This window comes from Pieris napi, chromosome 20 (genome assembly GCF_905475465.1).
Source record: "Pieris napi chromosome 20, ilPieNapi1.2, whole genome shotgun sequence".
NCBI lineage: Eukaryota > Metazoa > Arthropoda > Insecta > Lepidoptera > Pieridae > Pieris > Pieris napi.
In genome coordinates, this window is record NC_062253.1 from 7,716,661 (window position 1) to 7,741,720 (window position 25,060).

Consider the following 25,060-nt stretch of genomic DNA (forward strand, 5'->3'; position numbering starts at 1 on the left):
GGTACAATTATCTATAAAAAATGATAAAAATATAAAGACAATATTGTTGTTCACCAACAAATATTTAGTTGCTGTGTAATGTTATTAACGTTTTTATTGGCTTTATATTTTGTTACTAGCAACGTCGTTGCACAAACAATGGCAACACATCTACAGCTGTTCATAGCGATCGATAGATGTCGGTGAGTGTCGCTTTATTTTAGATGCTTCGTGCAGCATAACGGTATCCGTAGTAAAATAAGTCGCGCTTCAAATAGACTTGCGTTTTAATTTTAAAATTTGAAAAAGGAAAAATGAATTCGAATTACAAGTGTCCGATACCGATTTTCGACGGCGTGTTTTGTATTAAAATTCTTAAGTACAAAAAATACTCAGTCGATATTAATACCAAAATGTCATAATCGGAAAACAGTGTTGTTTGTTTGCGGTGTTTCGGTGGTAACGATGGCCAACTCCCCAACAAGTATTGAGACGCAAATAGACAGTTTCTTAGAACAATTTAAAAAAAGTGCTTCGAAGGCAATGGAAGAACGGATGGAGTGGCCTGACGGGCCATTGCCAGGTGGAGTAGTTAAATCACGCAGTAGCTGCTTCACCTTAGATTCTCCTGTTGGTACGTATACATAATATCTAAGAACCCAGCTATTTACTTAAATGTTTGAATTTGTTTCATTTAACGTAACTATGAGCGTAATCAGTCGATAACGAACGAGTAATAAATTATTTAAATAAGTTCCTATTACGTGTATCTTTACTAAGTTTTAAATATAGAATACACAGTAAGTACCAGATATTGATAAGTTATTTATTACAGCCAAGCCGAAGACCGTGGTGAAGACGGAACCAAACCATTCGTGTTTATTATCAATACGTTCAGTTACTTAACTTATTTTACGTAACATATTTAAATCGGCCACGACTAAAAAGTCGATATATTCTTAATACATTTAAATTACTTATTTTTGTATGATATTTCGCGCCGAAACGACTAATGATAAAAAAAAACGTGTCATGATAATATTTTCTATAACCTACAGAGAGAGACTGCAGAGTGTTGATAAACATATACGTAACATATTTAAATAAGATTAAAATCTATACTTATAAATTTTTAATACTCTGCGAGCTGCGACGTCACAACTGTCAAATTAAACCAGAGTCGATGGGATTTAAGCAAACTTCATCTAAATAAGTTCAGCGTTAAACGAGAACTTTATAACAATTAAACATGAGATTTTTTTCATCTAATTGTAATTAATAAATATTTACTCAGGTACATAGGTATCATAAAATAATTTAAAAACACTATTGAATTAAAAATACTTTGTTATTTAAATTATTTAATGTCTCTATTGACCTTAATTTGCCTGAAAATGTCCGTATAAGTCTATTAAAATTGATTGAGAGGTAAAGATATAGTGTGTCTAGCCTTCGAGTGTAATATTATTAAAAAAAACAACTGTAGCAAAAACTTTGTATTTTTTTATATTTTAAAGGTCATATTTTCGTTTAATTTATTAGTGAGTAAATTATTATTTTATTTTGTCGTTTGAATATAAAGATAACAGCCAGACACCGGGTGGTCACCGACCACGGCATTATGTGGGGAAGTTGAATGGTCGCTTCGGTTCCACGCTAATGCGGACCCTCGCAGTTGAATCACTACTTACGGAAATAAGAATGTTGAGATTTTAATCGAAAAAGGATTAAATTTATTGTAAATTAATTTTATGTACTATATGTACATAGACGTACATATATACATATTGTACATGTGATTTAAATTAAATTAAATTTTTAATTATTAGTATTACTATATGTAGATTAAGAGAATTGTAAATACTGTAGATGTATTTGTGTGTTGAAATAATCGAAAAAGTCATTTCTCGTTCATCCACCGTAAGTTCAATGTTTAATATAATATAATATAATTAATTTTTCTTTTACTGTGAAAACTATATGTACATATTTCATATACAAGACATCTTCTACATTGCACGTACAATAACGTTATTCTTTATGCTTATTGTGTTTTGAACACAATATATCTAATCAAAGTATATATTATTATATATTCGTAACTACAAACAAACAAAACTACTTCAAAACATTTAATTATTTCCTTGGAGTAAAATTGAATCTCCCGCACTAAAGTGAGACAGCTGCGCGGCGTCGAATATCGATACGGAAACAGCGGTACCAGCGCCGCCTTGCGGCCGCGCACTGTACTAATGACGTGTTCTACGGCGTCCTCAGATCTTATTCACGGAAAGTGTATCGCCATATTGCTTCCGTGAATTCAGTGAAATATTTGTGCATTTCTCTAAAATTATGACTATAATATCAAAATGAAGTGATATAAAACAATCCTCAAACGTTTACTGATACGTGGGATTCATTTATACGTTTCTCACATCTTGATATCGCGTAAAAAAGGTAAGTTTTGTCCTTCCTTTGCTATGACTATATGGCCCAATATTCCACAGGAGTTCGATCCGCTATGCGATAATGAAACTTAAAAAACGCGATTAAGGTTAATAATTGCACGGTTTTTGTTATGTTTATTTACATGAATTTGAAAAGTTATCGCGGTTTTCTTGAAATAATCACGGGGTTGTAAGATCATGGTGCGGTTGGGGCGGGTTTGTAGTTCGTTCAATGGCCATTGTAATACAATGTACATACACGTATGTACATATGTACATGTGATTTGACATGAGAGTTTGGTTGTAGTTTAGAGTCGGCGTTTCGATGTCATTTGAGAAAATGGAAGTAGTTAATCCAGCTGAAAAGGAGGCGAGCGAAGTTCTGCATTCACTGTTATCAGTGGAGCGGCGTAGTGTTGACAGTAAAGAAGCAATCATCGTATCAATACCATCGGACCAGAATGGGGGAGGTGAATATGGTGAAAGCGCTCAGTGGCATACACCAGTAATGGGACAACATTCAGTATTTGAACTTGGCTCTCAAAATATGCAACAACATAGCTATAATGGGCACCAAGAACAGGTATGTATCCAGTAAAATCCCGAAGCATATTCAATATTTTTGTGTGGCAATTGCTTTTATACCACTTGTTATACATGGTAGGTTCTGTGAGTTTTAGGCCCGCACATTTAATAAACATATAATATGTATTTTTAGCTGATTTCAATTGCTGACTTTAGGATAAAAATTACAGGTATTATGGCAAGGCCATACAATACAAGTTGAGAATGGTGATGGCAATCTCCAAGGCATGCAGACACAATATAGTATAGAGTTTGAGGCTAATGTTGAGAACCAAGAGATGGATGTGGAAACAAAGCCTAAAATGGAGAAGAAAGCTGGTATCAAAAGAAAGAAGAAAGTAGCAGAGTCTGATAGTGATGATGAAGTACTGGGAAATTCTTTAGAGGACAATCCTGAACAGGTAATAATTGATGCCTTACAGTGACATTTCTTTAACAATGGTGGACCTACGGGTCATAACCATGGAAACTTTATTTATTTATTTAAAAGAGATGAGAGACTTTTAACCTGTTTGGTAGAGAAAGATGATAAGTAGACCAAATATGTATCACTTGTTTATAGTATCTATTGATGCTATAAAATATATGGATGTATGTCAACCATTTTTATTAACTCTGCTAAAACAGTTAAAACATAATGTAAACATTATCTCTCTAGCTGTTTAAAGTGCTACAAAGCATTTGACCCATCAAGTATGTAGATTCATATTGAAATACATTATAATAGACCATATTCTGGATGTAAATTATTTAGTCAGTTTAATCATATCCTGTAACCATATGTAGGACCATATTTTTTAGATGATTTATTCTACATTTATTTATACAGCGCCTTTGATATAATTTTCCGTTGCTTGATTTGTAGAAATCTATATTTTCTCTATAATAATATATTTTTAACATAACATTTTATTAATACTACAACTAACACTTCACCCAGCTGATATTTAAATGAATTATTATATGGTGGTCAAAAATCTAGCTAATGCACAAATTGCGTATTTAAATAATTTTTTTAAGGTTATAATTAAAAACCACATTTATGATTTTTTGTTTCATTATGTTGTAAAAGTTATTAAAGAATATAAAAGCATTTGAAAAACATTTATCTACATAAATTTCATAATAGTAGATAATATCAACACACAGGATGAGACATACTTTGATAATACATATAAATTTGGTACCAAAATATTTACTTGGAAGCTTTTGTTAAAGTTTCTAACACATCTTTTGTTTAAAAAGTTAGTTAAGTTAGTTAGTGTTAGTTCTGACATGTCCGACTGCCGCCTGTCTTATATAATACTAGCAGACCGGCCAAGCCTTGCTGTGGCTAAGGTTTTTTTTATTACATAGTAGTAAACCATTTTAGGGAAACGGTAGGAGAACACCAGTCATGGGGACCACCATGCTTTATTGGTGGTATGCCATTAAATTGTAGCTTATGTGAAATGTTGGTACTTTCAACACAGCGCCTGTTATCTGTTAGAATTGTGACTTTTAAATAATAAACAAATATTTTGAAATAAAATAATATTGCAAGTATAAATTGAGATGTAAGCTAGCCTATCTTTTAAGTTAGATCAAACTGCACATGGTGTGCAAATTTGATTGATATTGGTTCGGTAGTTTAGGAGTCCATAGCGGACAAACAATGTGACATGTAATTTTTTTAGATTTGTAATTTACAATACTACAAAAAATAATAATTTAACTATATTGTTTTAATTTGCAGGTGAAGGAAAGGCTGAGGAGAGGTTGTGATTGCAAAGACAATTGTTATCGCGGCCTCAACCCTGAAGCTGTGTATCGGCACCGTCTTAATATCGCGGAATTGACGAAAAGTGAACATGACATGTATTTGATGGGAATCACTATGGCCAGTCTTGCAAACCCAGCAGAGACGTCACGGCATAAAGTTAGGAGGAGATTACGTGCCTGTTATGTATACCAAGGGAGAAAGGTATGTCTGGAGGCTTTTCTGTACCTTGAAAATGTTACTCACTATCAGTTAAAACGCATTCGACAACATGTGATGACGCACGGAGTGGCCCCTCGCATACACGGCAATGTGGGCAAGAAGCCGTACAACACTTTTACTTTGGATATTTATAAACATGCAACTAATTTCTTAAAAGAATATTTAAAACAACATGCAAGTTCACCTAAAGATGTCCAACCATCTGCCGAAAGTGGCAAGAAGGGGAGTAAGACAGTTATCATACAAGGTGACTCTAGGAAACATTTGTTTGAAGCTTACAAGGAGTATGGAGAGATTCTTGAACCTGGAGTTAAACTAATGGGCTACTCGACGTTCCGCGCATTTATGAAAGATCAATTCCCTCACGTTAAGTTCGCGACGAAAAAGCAGGAACTATCGAAAGACATGGTGCCATTCCGCAGCGGAAAATGTATGACGTACGATAAAAATAAGGACCCGCTTAGAATACAACAAGAGAAAGAAAAAGCAGATGCCAAGAAAGCAGCTATGGAAGCTAAGAAAAAGGAAGAACATGATAGAGAACACGCACAACAACAAGCTCAGCAGCAACAGGTTCAACAACAACAACAACAACAGCAGCAGCAAGTGCAACAAGTACAAGTTCAGCATCAGCAAATGCAAGGTCAGCCGCATGTTGTGATACACCAGCAGCAGTCTCAACAACAGCAGCAAATGCAGCAACAAATGCTGGTGCCGCAAGTGAGTCAACACCAGCAAGTTTTAACACAACAAGTTGGTGGTGTACAACAAGTGTCGCAACAACACTGTGTACAGCCACTCGGTGTATCTGAAGATAATGGCCAGCCAGTAGAAATGTCACAGCAAGTGCACACAATTCCTCTCGCAGTAGTACAACAGCCACAACAAGCCTATGCTATAGTGACACCTGTATCACATTTCCAAACACGAGTACAGGGCACTTGGTATAGACATTGACAGGATAATGTATTATCTGTGGAATCAACTAATGGGAAGCACAAAGTTTACTTATAAGTTACTTTGGTCCCATACTGGTCTTATGAATATGTTTATGCGCAGAATATTAAAGATGCAGATTCCATTTTTGTTCTCATTACAAATAAAATAGATTATAAAGTGAAGCCTTAATTAATCTAGTCTTGATACAAAATATTCGTTAAATTTGAATATAGAACACTCGCAAATGGTGCAATGTCAAACTGACATTTTATAATTTCAAGATGGAGGCTGTGCCTGCGTTCATAAACATTTTTATAGGTACGTACTTACTTGTAACCGGGCAATAAGTTAGCAAAGATAGACCTTTTCAGTATTGGTTGAGAACGGATTATACAATAATTTTTAAGAATAATATTAAGCATATTTACACAATCAATTTAGCTGTAGCTATGTAGTTTATTTTAAGATAATTAAGAGGAGTAGGCACTTACTCTTTCGGAATGATTATTGAAAAGCAATTTTATATATTTTAGAATTTATAAACCAAAATATATTTTTCTTTAAAAAGCCTATTCTTCTTTTATTATCAAAGTGAGAGTGCTCATTGTGTTTTTTAGGATATCTAGTGTATTTTAACTATTTCGATATTTTTTAATTTAAATCATCACAAAACGTATGCAGTTAATGAAAGCAGTGCCTTCATACTCGAATTAGTTTATTTAATTTTAGAATCAATGTTGAGGTTTTAATATTTTTCGATTTATACATATCAATTGGAAAACTGCTTTTATAACAAATCGCGAATTTTAATCATTGTGGAAATTTTATGAAATACTCCTTGCAGCTATGCACAAATAAGTAATATATGATTGCAATAAATTAAAATAATAAAAAACAGTACAGGGCAAGAAGAAAACATAAATTATATATTGCCTCAGAGTAGTTGTAACAAGTTTTATTTAGGAATAAATTTCAAATTTCTTTTAGGTTTAAAATTTAAAAATGTATCGTTTAAAATCATCTAAATCATGTTTATTAAATGAATTGAAGAATATACCACCTATAAAAAATATTTTAGTTATTATTAATATTTGTAAACGTGCTTATTAAAAAAAATGTACTACTGAGTAGTGTCGAATGAATATATTTTGAGTTTGAAATCTCTTCGATCTAAGTTAAAACTAAGTTAGAATTAGTGTGTAACCATTCAGTAATGTAGAAAGTACAGAAATGTGCCTAGAAAATATGCTTACTCGTATATTTTTATAGTGTCAGTGATTCGAAGCATGTCCTTATTCGGACAATAATTTGTGGGCGCTAGGAAAGTTTACAGAGTGTATTATAATTTCGAATTGTTTTAAAGTCAAGCTTCGGATCGTTTAGAATATTCGGCATATGTTCCAAATTTTTTAACTGTAGGAATACATTGTGATAGAGAATAAACTTTTTTACACTACTACACTTTCTTTTATTAATACTAGTGTGATGATACGGTTTTAGACTACTGGTTAAGTGGTCAATTGAACCCTTATTGTTCTCAATTTTTTTAATGCTCATAATTACCTCATGAGGCTTAAACTGTTTAAAACGACTGGCATTTGTTTGTTCCTTGATTTTATTTACAATGTTTACATCGAAACTGTTTTGTTTTGTAACTTCATTTTCCTCGTATTTTATTATTCAAACATTTTGTTTTAAGACTTAATAGTGATGAAGTTTGTCCACAGAACTTGAAATTAATAAAAACGCAGATTATTTAAGTATCCATGCCGCATCGAGGTATCCAGTACTTTATAGGTTTATTAAATTTATTAATACAAACGATGAAGGTAGGAAGGAAATTATGATTAAACGATAAATTTTGAACACAATTTATAACATTATTTTACTCCCTTTAAATGTATGAATACCGTAAATATTAATTATTCGTAATTGAAAACTCATGCTTATTGACACAAAAATCGACTACCTCGCTTTCCGATGCTTTAACATTGAATTGCATATGGCTGATTTTTAAACAGTTTTGTTTGGATTTCACACAAATTTGCGATCTATGTAATTCTAGATAGTGTGACTTCGTCAGCGTGAAAGAATCTGTTCAGTTGTTTCTCAAGTTTTGGTTATATGTGTATAGACAGGGCCTTGCAGAGGCGGTACAGTTTTGACTCCTAAGAAAATTCACACGCGTTGTTGAAAATGTAAATAGATATGACATATTCCCTATATTGGCGAAGTAAATTAGGGTACAGAACACGACACCTACGCTTTCCGATTACCCAGTGAATACGGGGTGTGTGCACTAAGTCCGCATCAATTGTAAACAAAACTCATTGTTTCGTCCTCATTCGGACAGTTGTGTATGACCACTTGAGTCGGCGCGTGCGTCCACTAAATCAAAATGAAGTTTTGGAAGTGTTGTTTTAAGCGCAAACTACGCGTAAATGGTATGTTTACACCAATACATACTCTTAATATGTTTGATCTATATTTTCTAATTAATAGTGAAGTATTAACCCACTTTCAAGATGTACATAAGCATACATATTATTGATATTGTATTACATAGATATTACTTGCATGATGTTGCCTATTGTGAACAACTAATGTACTTGAACTTATCTGTAAAGACAATAAATTATTATAGACTAGTTGCTGTGTGAATTCAAATATGGTGGAATTCGACGCGCTTTGTAAATTATTTAAGGTACTATAATTTTTTAAGTGTGAGTATTAGAAGCACATTAATACCTTTTTTATAACATATCGAATTGGTAATCGATTTGTGACACCTTTTATACATAGATTAAATATTTTATATATAGATTAAATACCAAATTGTTTAGGTATTTCATTAACTTTGAAATGTACCTGTAAACGTGTATTCAAGATCATCTATTTTACAATATTACTAACCATAGATCATATATCAGCGCTATTCTATTTATGTAGGTAGATCTATAAGAAATTATGCGATGGTTATTATGATTACGTATAATGGTTACGTATTAGTTTAACCCACTCGTTATCTGTTTTGTGTTAAATATTCTCATTTAAACGTAATTAGCATTCCTATATCAGTTAGTCAATGCTTAATTTAAAAATTTGGGCGTTTGATATCTAGCAGAACATTAACTGGTTTTTAAAAGTCTATCAAATTTTGGTGCCTTATAAAAGGTCTTGCCACTATAGTATTCTATTTTGTATCAGTTATTACTGTATCTGTTTCATGATCATTTGTCAATTTAATAGGCAAGTCGGTGATCAGCCTCCTGTACTTGACACACGCCGTCAATTGTTTTGGGTCTAAGGCAAGCCGGTTTCCTCACGATGTTTTCCTTCGCCGTACCAGCCAGTGTTAAATGCGCACATATAAAGGACTACGACCTATGACCTCAGGGATGAGAATCGCACGCTGAAGCCACTAGGCCAACACTGCTCAATCTTCTTTCTATTTTGTATACTGCTCCTATTCACCACATTCGCGTGCACACTTAATGTCGCGGTAAAGACCTGACTTATTCAGTTTAAAACTGACTAAATTCATAAGAGTGGCATTGCCATTATTTGTTATCGGAAGGTTTAATCATCATCAATGGCTGCACAGCCCCTTGTGGGGCTTAGCCTCCGGAAGTATCTTTCGCCACCGCAATCTGTTTCCTGTTAAAAAAATATTAACAATAACGCGTAATTTAATCCCCGCCCCGCATCGTAACGTTTTACAAAAGGACAAACCCCCCCCCCACCCCCTCCCAAATACGTTACGTAATACTTGAACGCCCCCTAAGCTGTATTGGTATAAAAAAGGTTTAAAAAAGTTTTTGTTTAAACAAAACACTTTCGGTCACTCTTTGTCTACATTAGTTTGTTTATGAGTAAAATTAACAAGCTTTGTGTGAACTTAATAAAAAGAATGACAAAGTGAATGAACCACTTGACCAGCTTGTTATCCAATTCTCTTGTTTATTTTTGCGACGTCTGCTAGAATCACATGACTTTAGTTTTAGATGTATTTCAATAAACAAGAAAGTTGTAAATTTACGAACTGGTCTGTTATTATTTTAAGTCTCAAGTCAAGTAATAAACCTAAGTATAATCACCAAATAACGCACGCACGCAATAACGTTTAAAATCTGCAAATATAAACGCAAGCTAGACTTACTCAAATTAATTCGCCTACCAATGATCACTTTTATCGGTAAATCGTTGTAAAAGTATCTTTATATGTGACGTTAGAAATGACCGGCTGGCCTGATTGCTATGCAAGCTGTGCCCGTCTTTTGTTTGAGTTTTCATTGTCCTGTTCCTTCTTACAATGCCATACGAAGTCCTATGTAGCTCATCCTTAAATATTTTTGCTTCCTTGAAGAATTGACGAATCTCATAGTTAGTAGGTTACATCGACGTATTTTTAAATGTATTCCTTTAGTACTGGTTTTCTTATCTGTATATTTTATTCGAGCAGTTTGTTGGCCTAGTGGCTTCAGTGTGCGACTCTCATCTCTGAGGTCGTGGGTTCGATCCCCGGCTGTGCACTAATGGACTTTCATTCTATCTGCGCATTTAACATTCGCTCGAACGGTGAAGGAAAACATCGTGAGGAAACCGGCTTGCTTTAGACCCAAAAAGTCGACGGCGTGTATCAGGTACAGGAGGAGCACACTGATCACCTACTTGCCTATTAGATTGACAAATGATCATGAAACAGATATAGAAATCTGAGGCCCAGACCTAAAAATGTTGTAGCACCACTGATTTTTTTTAAATATATTTTTAGTCTTAGCTTACATCAGTTGTAGCATCAGCCGTAGTCTTGTGTGGATTATTTAAAATATTTTTCGAATTGCTAAACAAGTGGTAATAAGAAAGCAAACTGACCGGAAATCAACACTTTCGGATTAATTCTCACGATTAATCAAAACGTCTGACACCCTATTACAATCCATCAAACCAATAAAAATTGCGAAGGAAGGGTGACAAACATTACACATAAAAATCATTTTAAATTATTAGGATCTGCTTGAACTTATTAAGCATTGTAAAATACATATAATAAAACAATAAAGGCCCTATTCAATGTATAATGTTTATTTTCAAGACACGTAGTTATGTTTGTTACTTTTACTGTCTTAAGTACTAGGTTAGTAAATGCTATAGATAAAAATACCTACAATTATTTTCTGTTTAGTCTGCAATTAAGCGTTGTCTGTGGAACTGATCATGTATTATAGATTAAAATATTGCGTTTTATGATTTTCGGAATCGCAATAATCTTCTCTAGATGTCATATAAGTTCCTAGTTGTTTTTATAAATTCACTAGCTGACCTGGCTAACTTCGTTCCGCCCTACAACCTTATAATATCGTTGTTACTTTAGTTTAACTTATTTTAGGATTTCATTAATGTTAAGTATTACATTAATACAACTTTTTTGCAAATACAGAAATGTTTTATTGCTTGCCATTGCGAAAGAAGAATGGCAGTTTTACACATTAGACATCTTCTCTCTAGCGTCAATATGGCGATACTGCATGTTAAGCACTTTCTGATATCCAACATCTTTTGATCAGGATCAAAGCATGGTTATGCATCTCCTCATTCACCTCAAGATCGGAATTTCTTGAACTGACACGAATTCGACGTACAATGATGCGTAGTTTTGTCAACAGATGGCACCATATGGTTTTTGCATTCGTAAAATTAATTAATTAATTTATTGTTATTCGATAACTTCTCCGATATTTTATTGCTTATTCTGCTATTCGGGACGGAAACAAATCCAACAAATCAAAAACCATGGCAATCGGTCCAGCCGTTCTCGAGTTATAAGTGTTGTAACAAACACGACTTTCTTTTATATATATATATTTAACCTTCCAGATAACATATGTAATTAAAAAAATGTGAGTAACCCACAACCTTCGAACTGATGCCCTTGAACCGGAAATCCATAAATTAGCTTTCTAAAAATCAACGTCATATCGGCCCTTACGTTTAGGAGCAACGATACCACGTACAAACACTCGTCGAACTTATAAAACTCTGTTTTTTGCGTCGGAATTTTACTAACATACACAAAATATTTTATTTATACACTACAAGGCCAAGAAGAAAAAGAAGGTTTACAGATTAGTACAGATTTGTGACAATTGGTGCGAACGGCGCAAAAATAATGCTTAATAAAGATACAGGACCTAAATACCTGTACGCAGATATAATATACTTACATAATACACAAAATATAATGATAACACCCGTACTCAATAATTTTTATAAATACTACTTTTATTTTTAATAAATCTTTAAAGAAATATGTACTCCAAGTAATTCATAGATAGATGATCTAATGTGAACCTCAAACGTATTTGGTCTCTAATAAATAGGCAGTTACAATCCTCAAAGGATGTATCAATGGTTATGGCGAACAATGACATTGGACACAGGAAATATTATTTCTCAGTATAATAAAACAATACGAATCAAGTCTATCACGTGTTTAAATTTAATATCACATAGCTTTGCTCAATATCACATAGGGTAATCTTTAAATTGAATACTTAATACTTTGCGGTTAACGTGGGTATCAAGTGATCTAGATTCTAGGTCCGATAGGTTATTTGTTATAATATATAATGTATATATTTACACGCAATATCACAAAAATTATTACGCAGTTCATAACTAGTATTTAATGAATTTGAGCATTATATGCAAATATTATTTATTATTATAGTATTTAATTTAGTTTAGGAAGTTTTTTTATTAAGAAAACTTAAAAATCCGCACAATGAGCATATAAAAATAGGCATGAAAATTGCAAATGTCATATAAATTATCACAATAAGTTATTTATAATTGTTGTAAAACTTATGGTCTAAATACTCGCCCACGCTATAAAGGCACCTTGCCTTTAAAAATTTAATCACCTCCCCCTTGAAAGCAATAGGGACCATTCTTAAAATGTTCAATCTCTTTATTTATGGAAGGAGAAGGCTCGCCATTGACACAGTTTACGCTTTAGTTTTTGGTATGATGTTGTCTTAAAGGTTTGGAATGGTTGGAAATACTTCAGTGGGCAGCTGGTTTAATAATTTTAATTGAATGCACTTAAAAGTATAGTCTATATATAAATGTTAGTCTAGGTTTTAGTTAATATCTTGACAAACCCCTTTATGAGTAATGTACTTTAGTTTATACAGCATAGACTTATTTAGATTTTTTGAGTGAGACTATTACAACGTCTTAATTATTGTTTTCACACATCAGAAACTGAAACTAATTTCCTTGGAATGTCTGAAGTGATAAGATTTTTTGCATCTTAATTCGTATAAACTGAATTTAAAATTCCACGTATATCTTAGCAGAGTTCGTTGTTCTTTTTATTACAAGTATTATATTAGACAATTTTTTGTTAATTTAAATATTTCATATTATATTTCACCTTAACAAAATTTAAGTTAGTTAATTATTAGATCGTCATCAAGGGATTGTGAGTTTACAGAGATTGAATGATTTAGAATAAATTTGGCGTTATAATCTTCTATCTATATATATAAAAAGAAAATGGTGTTCGTTTGAGGCTCTTTCACGCTTAAACCACTGATCGTATCGACATGAAACTACCACCATTCGATGCGAATTTAATTTTTAAAGAAATATGTTTTATACCATATGTTTCATCTCTTTTATTTCTGCCACATGGTCACTCTACCGTACTAATGGCCTAAGCATTAGCCAGCTAGTTTCTTAAATGTTGTTACAAATGCTACGGCTGAATATCTTTCAGGCCACTAGTTAAACGGCGCTTTAGTAAAGAGGCTAGGCAGTTAATTAAACGTACGAAGCAAGCAATTTATATGACTCAAAACTTATTAAAAAGAGTGGCGAAGAGTTTCCTGCCAGTTTTTCTTGCCCGCTCTACGCCCTTGCGAACTGGTATTAAATGTAAATTTAGAATCGATTTAACATATTTTCTGTTGACATTGATAAGTGTACTTGGTTACCTATATGAATAAAGCTATTTTGAGTTTGAGTAAACAATTTAGTATAAATATGTGCCCTAGATAGTATTACTGGTTCTTGTTAAATAAAACACTTTCACCGGAAATAGGATGTTTATCACTATTATTGAAAGCACTATCCAAAAATAACGTGATTCACGGCTTCATTAGTTTGCGAACATGAAGCTAAATTTAATTAATTAAATTGAGAAGCTACCCAATAGGGAACGTTGTATATATGCATTAAAATTTAATAGAATAATGCTCCGATTAGATGCGATATTTCGTATCACCTCGTCCTTCCGTCGTTCCACAACTGAGCGTTTTTTAAGGCAGTTTTTGCAATACAATTCGACGCGTTTGTTTTTTATACATACTTACGTCATTAGAATTTAGAACTAATTTAAACCTTTTCTGTTTTGTAAACATAGATGTGTTGAAAAAAAGTCATACTAATGTATGTGTAGTTATTTAGAGATAATAATAAGTACCTACCTAATTATTTTTAATAATGTAATAAATAAGGTAAACACAAATTTCGATTCGTGTAAATTTTGAATCATTATTATAGTCTTCTCTCGTTTTTACTCAGGAATTTGTTTTCAGAATAAAAATAATATTAATATAAAGTATAAACAGTCCGATTACACGAAGGTAATTTGATTAATGGTTGTATGTAGGTAAAATACTTATTACCGATTTGCAAGCACGCAAGTTTTAAGTCCCACAACGCGTACCTATCCTATTACAAATTTTCAATATGTTACAAATGCAAAAAAATAAGCATGATGTTAGCATAGTAACAATTATCACTGTCATCATTTAACACTAAAAAAGTTTAAAACTGCAAATCAATCACGTTAAGCAATGTAAAAATGAGAAAATGTAGAAAGCTAATTAGTATTAATAAGATGCCGATAGAGAAGGTTATTATAAGAATGTTGACGCCGTTGCTATGACAGTTATCGCTTATCAGTTGATTGACAGTTGACAAAGATTACATCACAGCCGCATAGTAAATTAGGGCGACGCGGCGGGAGACGCGAGGCCAAAACCGCGCTACGCGCCAGTCCGCGTTGTGTTGTCATCGCAGTGTTACCGATGCGCGCCATTGCGTGTGTCAAATTCCGTTTAAATTTGGAATAGTTTTTTTGAAATAACGGTTGTGAATGACCGGCCAGTGATATGAAAATACGCTTCGAAGTGCCCAATAAGTTGGAAATTATTTTCGGGAGAGGAAGTAAGTTTTAACAAACTTTATATTTGCGTTTTAGAATAAAACTGACTAAATTGATAAAACTTAATAAATGTGTGCATAAACCGTGAAACTGATAAACACATTTTGAAGTAAATATTCTTAGGATACGTAATATATAAAGGGTTTTTCAACAAGAACTTTGTTTTCTAAAACAAAATAAAACAAAGAATTTAGAGGAAAATGAATAAAATTTTTATTGTATTACAAAGAGAAAAGTTTGGCAATTATGAATGAAAAATGATATCTGGCAAATGTCCACCACGACCACGCTGACAGATGTTGATTCTTTCATCAAAATTTTTAATCACTTTTTGGCAAAATGGAGGGTCTATTTCGTTAATGACATCACGGATTTTGAGTTTTAAGGCTGCAATCGATTCGATTGGCTCCGTATAGACTCTGTCTTTAACATAGCCCCACAAAAAATAATCCAGTGGTGTTAAATCACACGATCTGGCTGGCCACTTAACAGCTGAATTTCGCGAAATTATGCGCTCGGGAAATTTGGTTTGCAATAAATTGATCGTTTCATTGGCTGTGTGACATGTGGCACCGTCCTGTTGAAACCACATTTCAGTGATATCCATGTCATCAATAATAGGCCAAAATTTAGTGGTTAACATCTCGCGATACCGTGATCCATTGACTGTTACCGCATTTCCAGCCTCATCTTCGAAAAAAAACGGCCCAATCACGCCTCCAGACCACATAGTGCACCACACAGTAACACGTTGAGTATGCAAAGCCTTCTCAATAATTGCTTTAGGATTTTCAGAAGCCCAAATGCGACAATTTTGCTTGTTGACGTACCCTGACAAATGAAAATGGGCTTCGTCTGAAAAAATGATTTTTTCAGAAAAACCAGCAGGTTGTTCCTGAATGAACTGAGCGAATCTGCGGCGATTTGAATGGTCGATCAGCTTTAATTCCTGCACCAGTTGAATCTTGTAAGGCTTCAAAGCCAAATCCTTTCGCAAAATTCGCCATGTTGTGCTTTTGGATAACCCCAATTGTTGAGAACGTCGTGAAATTGACAAATTTTGATCTTCTTCAACACTGTGGCTCACGGCGGCGATGTTTTCTGTTGAACGACCCGGTCGAACACGTGTTGGTGTTGGCACATTTTGTACCGAGCCTGTCGACTCAAATTTCGCGACCAAATTCTTAACAGCGGTCTCAGAAGGACGATTATGCTGGCCGAAAATATCACGAATTTTACGAAATGTAACTTTAACAGAACCACCATTTTTATAGTGGATTTGAATTATTTTAATGCGATTTTCGAGCGAAATTGAATTCATTGTAATAATTGCCAAAGCACCTGCTACGAATACCGCCAAAAACTAAATGTCAAAACTATCACGTTCTCGGTGTTGCCACAATTGAAAAACAAACTTCTTGTTGAAATACCCTTTATATATACTGTTGTTGTGAAAAAAATAACATATACAATAGCAAAGTGCTAAATCCTTCCTTCGAATTTAGTTTCGGTAGGAATGGTTCCTTTAGGCGTACCTTATACCTAAAAATATAATACTTACAAAGAAAGTAAGAATAACCAATAACATAAACAAAACTAAGCCATAAATGGCATCGTCCCACCGTTATCTAAATGATATAATTAATAGAAAATAATAATTATATGTAAAATATATTTTTCATAAACAACAAAAATAAGTTCTGCAATATATTTTCCGTAAGCTGTATTATTAGTTTCCTCTGCGGGAGAGGCCGAACGGCACAAACAAATTAACGTCCTATTTAAATGTAACAATAATCTGCGTTTATATGATAATAAGTGTTTTTCTTAATAAATATTATTTGATGTGTTTTTTATTTTTTAATTTTTATCCATCTGCAATCAGCCTCATGGCTTTTATCAGATTATATATAAGAAATAATGGCAATTTGGCAATTATTTCGTATATAATTATTATTTGATATACATAATATATTGATAAAACCAATTTCATTTTTGAATTCGTTTAAAAATAGGTAAATTACAGGTGCATTAAGGTGGGCAGATGCCTTGTTTATCCATTTGTGTACCTAATTTTGCAATTGAATCAAATCCCAGGAATTAATATTTTTACACAAGATTGTTTATGCTATATTCATGGACGACATCGAATTAAATTAAGTACCTGAACTCCTGAGCCATGTAAACTATAGCGCTGTTGAATCAATAACAAAACGATTATCGAAGAGCAAAAAGTTCGACACGGCTCGTTAAACCTGTTCTGTCTTCTGTTAGAAGTCGATCTTTGCCCAGTGGAGTGCCTAAAACGCTGTTTGTGGCTATGACCGACAAAACTAATATATATATATATATAATAACATTTAAACCACTGTTCTCAAAGTGGGGCCCATGCTCCACAGGAGAGAAATTTGATTGTTAATATAATAGACCTGAAAATTTCTTTAAATTGTTTGTAATTTGTATTTCAGTTGTCATTATGTTTTGAAAATTTATTTTCTGTTTTTCGTTAACAACTTCCTAGTTATTTCTTCCTAAACGCTAATTTATGTTTTTTAAGTGAAAAATTTAATCTTTAAATATTAAAAATTGTGAAAACATAAAAAAAATAAAAAGGTGTGTTTTTTGAGAAATTTAAGGTTGGGACAAAAAAGGTTGAGAAACACTGCTTTAAAGAAATAACGGAGTCCCAAATCTATTAAACAATGAACAACAAAAAAACCTTGCTTTCTCCTTTAAGGTCGACTAAAAAAATGCAATTATATGATAAACAAAATACAATCTAGGTATATTAAAAAAAAACTATAGAAATGGTCTCACTTTAGTTATCTAAATAAGCTCTAAAGACTTTTACAACAATTGTTTTTATGTTAATCTAGCCTAAGGTTTCCTTCCCTAGTAGGCCGACAAAACGTGTTCTATCATATTAAACATGTTACGTACTTTGTATGTATGCATTTGTTTGTCTATTATCTGCGGCTATTGAAATCCGAGGACATGATATCACAGCGTACGCAAATCGTATGGCATAACGCTTTTGTGTATTAACAACTAGCTAACCCGGCGAACTTGGTATTAAACACACTGCAATAATAATCGTAGATCAACTTTATACGTTCGTAGACTAAATTTCCTGTCACAAAACACGTCTATTTTTGGTTCTTTACAATTAATACAGGTTGTATCTAGAAATCGAACCAAGTTTTCCGGATGACTCGAATAAATTAATCAACGTAACTAGCGATTAATAACGCGGAGAGACATTTAACTGTTACATTTAACGGTTAGATAACAAATTCTTTAATATCTTGTCGTTACGACCAATTGACCCTAATGAGAAAACTATCAATACTTGAAAGGTGGTCGACGCACCTGTGATGCAACTGACGGGTGTTATCAGACGTCCTACGGGCTATCCCCTATTTAAAGAAAATATCTATCCACTTAAGAACGCAATCCATATGTCGTGGCCCGATAACAAAACATCTCAGAGAAAGATCATTTCATGAAAAGGCTCACAATAATTAATGATTTGATTACTAATAATAGGTCAAAACATTTTGCTGCTATACTTTTAGCTGTTTATATGGTTAAGATGCAATGAAACTCAATTCAATAGATTTCACGAATTAATCTGCGACATACATTCATATTTTTATTTGTTGATTACCTTTTTGCTATGTACCTACTTATCTCTCTCTCTCTCGAGTTTGTCTCGACTATCTATGCTTTATATTATGTTTAATTTATATAAATATACGACTTAATAAACGTAAAAAAACATTTGCATTAGAAGTTATACTTCTTTGGCGCAACAAGAAAAACATCTTTAAATTTTTTTTATCTTTAGCCTTATTCTACGTTTGCAGAAAAAATTACACTAACAATAGATAAAAGGTATTTATTACTTTTAAAGTTTTATTATCTAGTTAAATAAAGTTTATTTAAATATCACAATAAAAATTTTTCTACATACTTAAAGAAATTGACATTTTTTGTTTTAAAATGTTGACTATGCTAACTTCAGGGTGTCGGTTTTATGTGACGGTGCGCGCATCTTAAAAATTTACTGTCATCATTTTTCCCTAACGAGCTAAAAGAAGTATAACTTCAAATACATATTACATAAACACGAAAACATAATTTATCAGTATGGCAGTGACATAATCATCTATCGAGAAAATAAGGAAACTTTATACCAGAACTCCTAGCTAATATCGGAAACTAAAGTTAATTCCAAAATAGATGAAATACACGCACACTCTCCGTGATTACCCGCGAACGTTGCCCTTAACCTTACTGTGAAGAATAGCTTGAGTGAACGTTGAATAAGAACGAAAACAGAGGAAGATGACATTCATTCAACTTTTCATTCATTGTATGAATATTCTTTGATATAAGTACCTAAGTCATAAAACTTTAGCCATTTCCTCTGTTTTAATATGTTTTAAAATCACAATCTAAGTATTTATGACAATGTACACAATATGTGACAAATCTTGAATTAAATTTAAACCTGTTTCTCGCGTTGGAAGACAAGAGAAGTACGTTTTATTCCTTGAACCAAAACAAAAGCTTTAGTCATTGCGAATTTCCCCCGGTGTTCTTTGTTAAAACAAGTGAAGATTATATGCGAAATTAAAACGAAAATATACAATACTTGCGTAATGCACATGAACATGTTTTTTGTTTACAGTTAATAAAAACTATTTTACCTCGTAACTAATTAACGTCATCTAATAGATTTTTACGAACCATACTATATACAACTACTAATTTATTAAGTTTATTATATGGCAACTTACTAATACTTAAGAGCTATGCTAGCTCTGTGGTAAAACGTATATTTCTCGCCCTGCGTACGAAATCTGACATCAATAGATTCTTTCTTTGTGCGCAATAGGCTATTTGGCAGTAAGAAAAATGACGTGAGTCAGTAATCTGTGTAAAACAGGGCTGTACACAGCGTTATAAATAATAATCAGGAATTTGAAAAAAAAATATACGTCGGTCAATGTCAAAACGGTCACAGATTAGTTGAATCGACATTGACGTAGCATTCTTTGAAATATATTATTCGCCTATCATAAATATAATATCTGTGTTTATCTAATTTAAGAATAATAATTAACATGTAATATTTAAATTTCAAACCTTTGACAGGATAATAAATTAAAAATAAATTGTAGGTTCTGTAGTCTGTAATAATAATCTTAAGACGTTAATAATCTGTATTGATTTTGAAAACCTTGTCAAATAGCACATTAATTCTAGTTCGTGTGGTGAAAGAAAGTGAAAAAACAAAGTTGAAGGACAAAGAATAACGTGTCAAACACCGGCTGCTCACGTGCCTAAAGTATTTCTTTATAAAACTATGAATAAAACGGAATGTAGACTTCATACGTTACTTGAGGAATTAGATTTTGCATACGGTACAAATTAATTTTCAAAACTATACTTGTAGTGATTAAAATATGATATCTACACCAAGGCCACAGAACAATGCACGAGGCTTTTGCGTCAGAACCAGTCTGACAATAGAATTAGTACATGTATCCTTTACTAATATAGATAAGTACACGAGCGAAGTCCTTTATCTTCTAGGCTCTACGGTACTATGTGAATTTCAGTTTCTCCACACCTTTAACGAGAATGAGAATAGAAAAGTACAGGTAACGCAATTGTGCTACAAGCATGAGGCGTGCCGCATGATTAATCAATCATACATGAAATTAAACGGTGGGAATCATAGACGCGATATCTGTTTCCAACAAGTTCGGGGATTTTCGAGGTAACTTCTTAACAGTTTTGTTACCCTGGTACTTGACGGTTTATCAATACGTTTATATAATGACATTCCAGACCAAAATAAAAGGATTGGATATTTTAATTTAATGCACTATCAATATATGTATGATTTAATAAATTGTTTATTTATAAGAAAATTCACTAAATCAAAACCGCTTGCCGCAGTCTGTACGCGGGTACGGGTAACAGTACGTAGATCGTACCTTCTCTTTTAACACAAGAAAGTCGCGCAAATATACAATAGTAATTAATATTAATTAGGCCTATTAAATCCTCTTGTAATCTGTAGACACTTTTTTTTGAACTCCATATTTTGACAGTACCAAGTTTATATATCCTAGAAGCAGTTATGACTATAAAAAAGTATTAAAAATTATTCAAAACGATTAAAGCGACTTCCCTGTATCTACTGAGCGATCCAACACGGCAGTGGGTGCCTGCATGTTGCACCACGATGTACATATTTAAAAAACTGTTACGCCTTGGCTATCAAACTATTTAGTCACCTCCCCATACGTGTAATGCTTTAAAGGGGAAGATGATACAATTTTTAAAGACAATGTGCCTTTATAGCTTTGGAGGGTAATTAGACCATAAGTTTTGACAATAATTATAAATAATTTAACTGTTCTTATACCATTATGATAATTAATATAATGCATGCCTACTTTTATGTGCCTGATTGTCCGTTTTTTTACTTTATGTATTTAATTTATTATTTCTTGATAAAATAATGATTTACATTTGTAGCTTGACAGAGTCGGAACGTCTAAGGATTGTATAGTGTTCTTAGGGTAATATTATAAATAAAGAAAGTTTTCTCGACTGTGTGTAGATTGCAGGAAGGCTAGAAAGTGAAACTTTTTCTCATTATTTACATACTAATGACACCTACAAGTTTATAAGTGTTATTCTTATAATGTTCTTATTACTGTGCGTAAATAAACGCCTCTCTTAAGCAACGTTTATCGTAAGGTAATTAAAATAATTAGGCTATTTAACACATCGTTTATCGACGAAACTTCCATTCAACCATTATAATTTCTTACATCAGTTTATGACGGCTATGGTCGATTTTTTTTATAGTTATAGTCTGTGGCTAAAAATCTACATCTAATGTTCGCGTTACGACACTATTGTCTTCTATTTGACCTAAACTGCGTCATAGAGTTTTTAATGTCTTTGCTATTTTGACGTATCACATTTGAATAATTTGTGATTTTTGATAATTCTAGTAATAAAATTCTAGAGAAAAAGAAGAAATTGGAACAACTACTATGAATTCGTTATCAGTGACAATTGACAGTGTTTTTATAATTAAAAAAAAGTTTACTTTGCAATGCTTATGTAGAATTATCTTTATTTAAAAAAAAATAACGCTCCGTTTTCAATATCTTAACTACTTACGAGTCGTAGTTCTATACAAACAGAATGGCTAACAAAATATGCGCTCTCTACAGAAGATCCGACGTTTAGTAGCAATTACGACTCTAGTTCTTTTTTTTAAACAGGGGCAGAAGGCTCACCTTATGTGAGCATAAGTGTTAGGTATAAGTGATAGCGCTGCCCATGGACACTCTCAATGGCAAAAGGCTCGCGAGTGCCTTTTCGGCCTTTAAAAAATTGGTACGCCGTCTTGAAGGATCCTAAGTCGAATTGGTTCGTAAATACTTAATTATAGAAATAGGTTCTTAGCAAACCAAATAATAAAAATAAAAGGTTATAATTAAATTTAATTAAATTATAATTCTAATTATAATTTAAATTCAGCTGAAAAAAATATAACTGTTGTCCCAAAGTTTTGTTCTTATTTAACGACTAGAAATGTATTTTAAAATTATTTTTTATTAGAATCGTGTTAAATGCATTGATGGGCTAAACGTGACAGTACAAAGAACATGAGCTCGATGCAACGTAGGCGATTGTTAGAAAAAATGGAATTTTCATTTCCACAATGAAAATCCTTTTAAGAATATGTATGTCAGTCCTTTCGTCATGAGTAAGAAGGCTGTTGATTGTTTCAGGAACGTTTTTCTCATATCCTTGTTCAGTTGTATATATTTCTGTAAAAATTTGAACAAGTAATTTACAAAGATTTGTGAGTACAAGATGCATTTTTTTCTGAAACAAACACCGACCACACCACATACACAGCGTAATCCTACTAGGCTACCCAAAAAACGCACTTTCTTCGCCCAACGCTCTTTCTCTGTCAGAGGCCTGCCATCTTTAACCACTGCCCACGACACAGGGAATTCTAGTATTAGCCTTTTTTATTTATTTTAGAATAGGTAGCTTGTAACAATCAAATATACAATTTTCTTAACCTACATAGTAATAATAAGAAAATATTAAAACAAATTTAAAAAGTTTGCTCCTCATTGTATTGCGATACTTATCCTTTTTTATTATGTGTAATATACTTTTTTGTTTTCTTTCTTTTTTAATTAGCTTTATACAAATATTATAAAAACGTATAAAACCCATCTTTCTATTTCATCAGCAAAACTATGATTACATACGAATAAATCTATAATATAAGTTATACAATGTTTTGCTTTACTTCTGAACAAATAATATTTGTTCAAAATATCACAAAACAACCGATGTTTCATTAACATGCAAAGAAACTGGCTTTTTAAACCCTAGTTTCATCTTAACCTTTGTCACCTTCGATGTAAAAATAATCATAGAGAAATGTGAGATCCATAAAGCTTTTCCCTAACGTTACTAAATGTATACGATAAATTGTTTAACAGTGCAATGCCCCTGTATAATGCTTGTATAATTAGGATTACAGCTCTATTAGAAACCTTTCAATCGCGTATTTTTAAACACCATGCAAGTGTTTCTAGTGACGTCTAGCCCTTTCGTTCAATAACAAACGACATAGTCCTTCATTAAGAGAGCCATTTAGACGAGGTTATCATAAATCACAAGTGTTTAATCGGTCAGAAACAGCCACTTTATACTGATAATAGTTTTATTTATTATTAGAATAATGAATTAATAATATAAAGAAATGAATATAGATGTTAAACATTTATCACAGTTTATGAAACACATATGGGAGCGTTCAAGTATTACGTCACGCAATTTTTGGAGATTATTGACACATCCCCCCATGTAACGCGCCGTAACGTTTTTCTGTACCCAAGTATAGTAAAACGTTTCGTGACCACCTAGTGACTCTTTATACCTAAAAGTTACCATTATGTGGTGTAAAGTACTGAAAAGTCGAAAATAATATTAACAATAACGCGTAATTCAATCCCCGCCCCGCATCGTAACGTTTTACAAAAGGACCCCCCCCCCCAAATTCGTTACGCTTACGTACTTGAACGCTTTGATTTTAAATACATTTTTTGGTAGGTACTTACCAGACTATATTCATGCATGTGAATTTTCCCAAGACTTTTTGTCGTTTAAAATATTGCTAATAATAAACCGGATCTTTTGTTAATGTTGAAAGATAATTGGATGTAATTCGTTATTACAAAAATTAAACACGAAGTCTGTAATGCTCTTCTGTTATTTCACGTTTGGATTTATATTTAAACTATTCATTATTACTAATCGTAGCATCAAAAACATAACCTGTAAAAAACAAGTTTTGAACGTCTACCGTAAGTTGTGCGATCTATGTAATAAAAAGTCGGTTAATTTAATCAGTCCCTACTCAGACCTTCTGTCTTAAGTTATTACGTAATTAGCTAACCTATTAACATCTTATTATCTTATCAATATTAAAATTCTTTTATATTTTAAATAAATTCGACTTGAAAATTAAGGCTTCTAATATTATTCACAACGAAGTTAAATGCAGTCGAAAATGACCTAAACTGTTTCGAGAGAAGGATTGTACGACCGTGCCGCTTTTTTACTCGACTTGACTACAATCCGTGGAGTGACGTTCCAAGAAGGACGCGTTACAACTTTTGGTCCTAGATGATATCTAGTACATAGTCAAGAAGGTGAACTAAGTTATGTGCCAGATAGAGGCCGTTCAAGTACTTCGTAATCAGATTTACTGCAATTTAACCCCTCCCCTCTTGTCAGTAAAACTAAGCAAAAATAATAATACATAAA

The 25,060-nt window shown here is 32.7% G+C and overlaps 2 protein-coding genes across 7 annotated transcripts in view; both read left to right on the forward strand.

The window, feature by feature from the left end:
* Positions 1–207: 207 nt before the first annotated feature.
* The window catches only part of LOC125059488 (guanine nucleotide exchange factor DBS-like), a 97,755-nt gene continuing 72,902 nt past the window's right edge, over positions 208–25,060 (forward strand). For 3 of the 6 annotated variants that reach the window (XR_007118677.1, XM_047663914.1, XM_047663915.1), the window contains exon 1: positions 208–613. Coding sequence is in view for 5 of the 6 variants with exons in the window: in XM_047663914.1 (XP_047519870.1) it covers positions 445–613 (169 nt within the window). In the remaining variant the exon portion in view is untranslated. Of the gene's footprint in view, positions 614–8,224; positions 8,376–14,993; positions 15,169–25,060 lie in introns of those variants that run through there. The other 3 variants (XM_047663910.1, XM_047663912.1, XM_047663911.1) reach the window with 3 other exon arrangements.
* On the forward strand, positions 2,212–7,390 carry LOC125059489. Its single transcript, XM_047663917.1, has 4 exons — positions 2,212–2,436; positions 2,734–3,009; positions 3,182–3,412; positions 4,747–7,390. Exons 2-4 carry the CDS (start codon positions 2,752–2,754, stop codon positions 5,947–5,949), a joined length of 1,692 nt encoding a protein of 563 aa, XP_047519873.1. The 5' UTR covers positions 2,212–2,436; positions 2,734–2,751; the 3' UTR covers positions 5,950–7,390.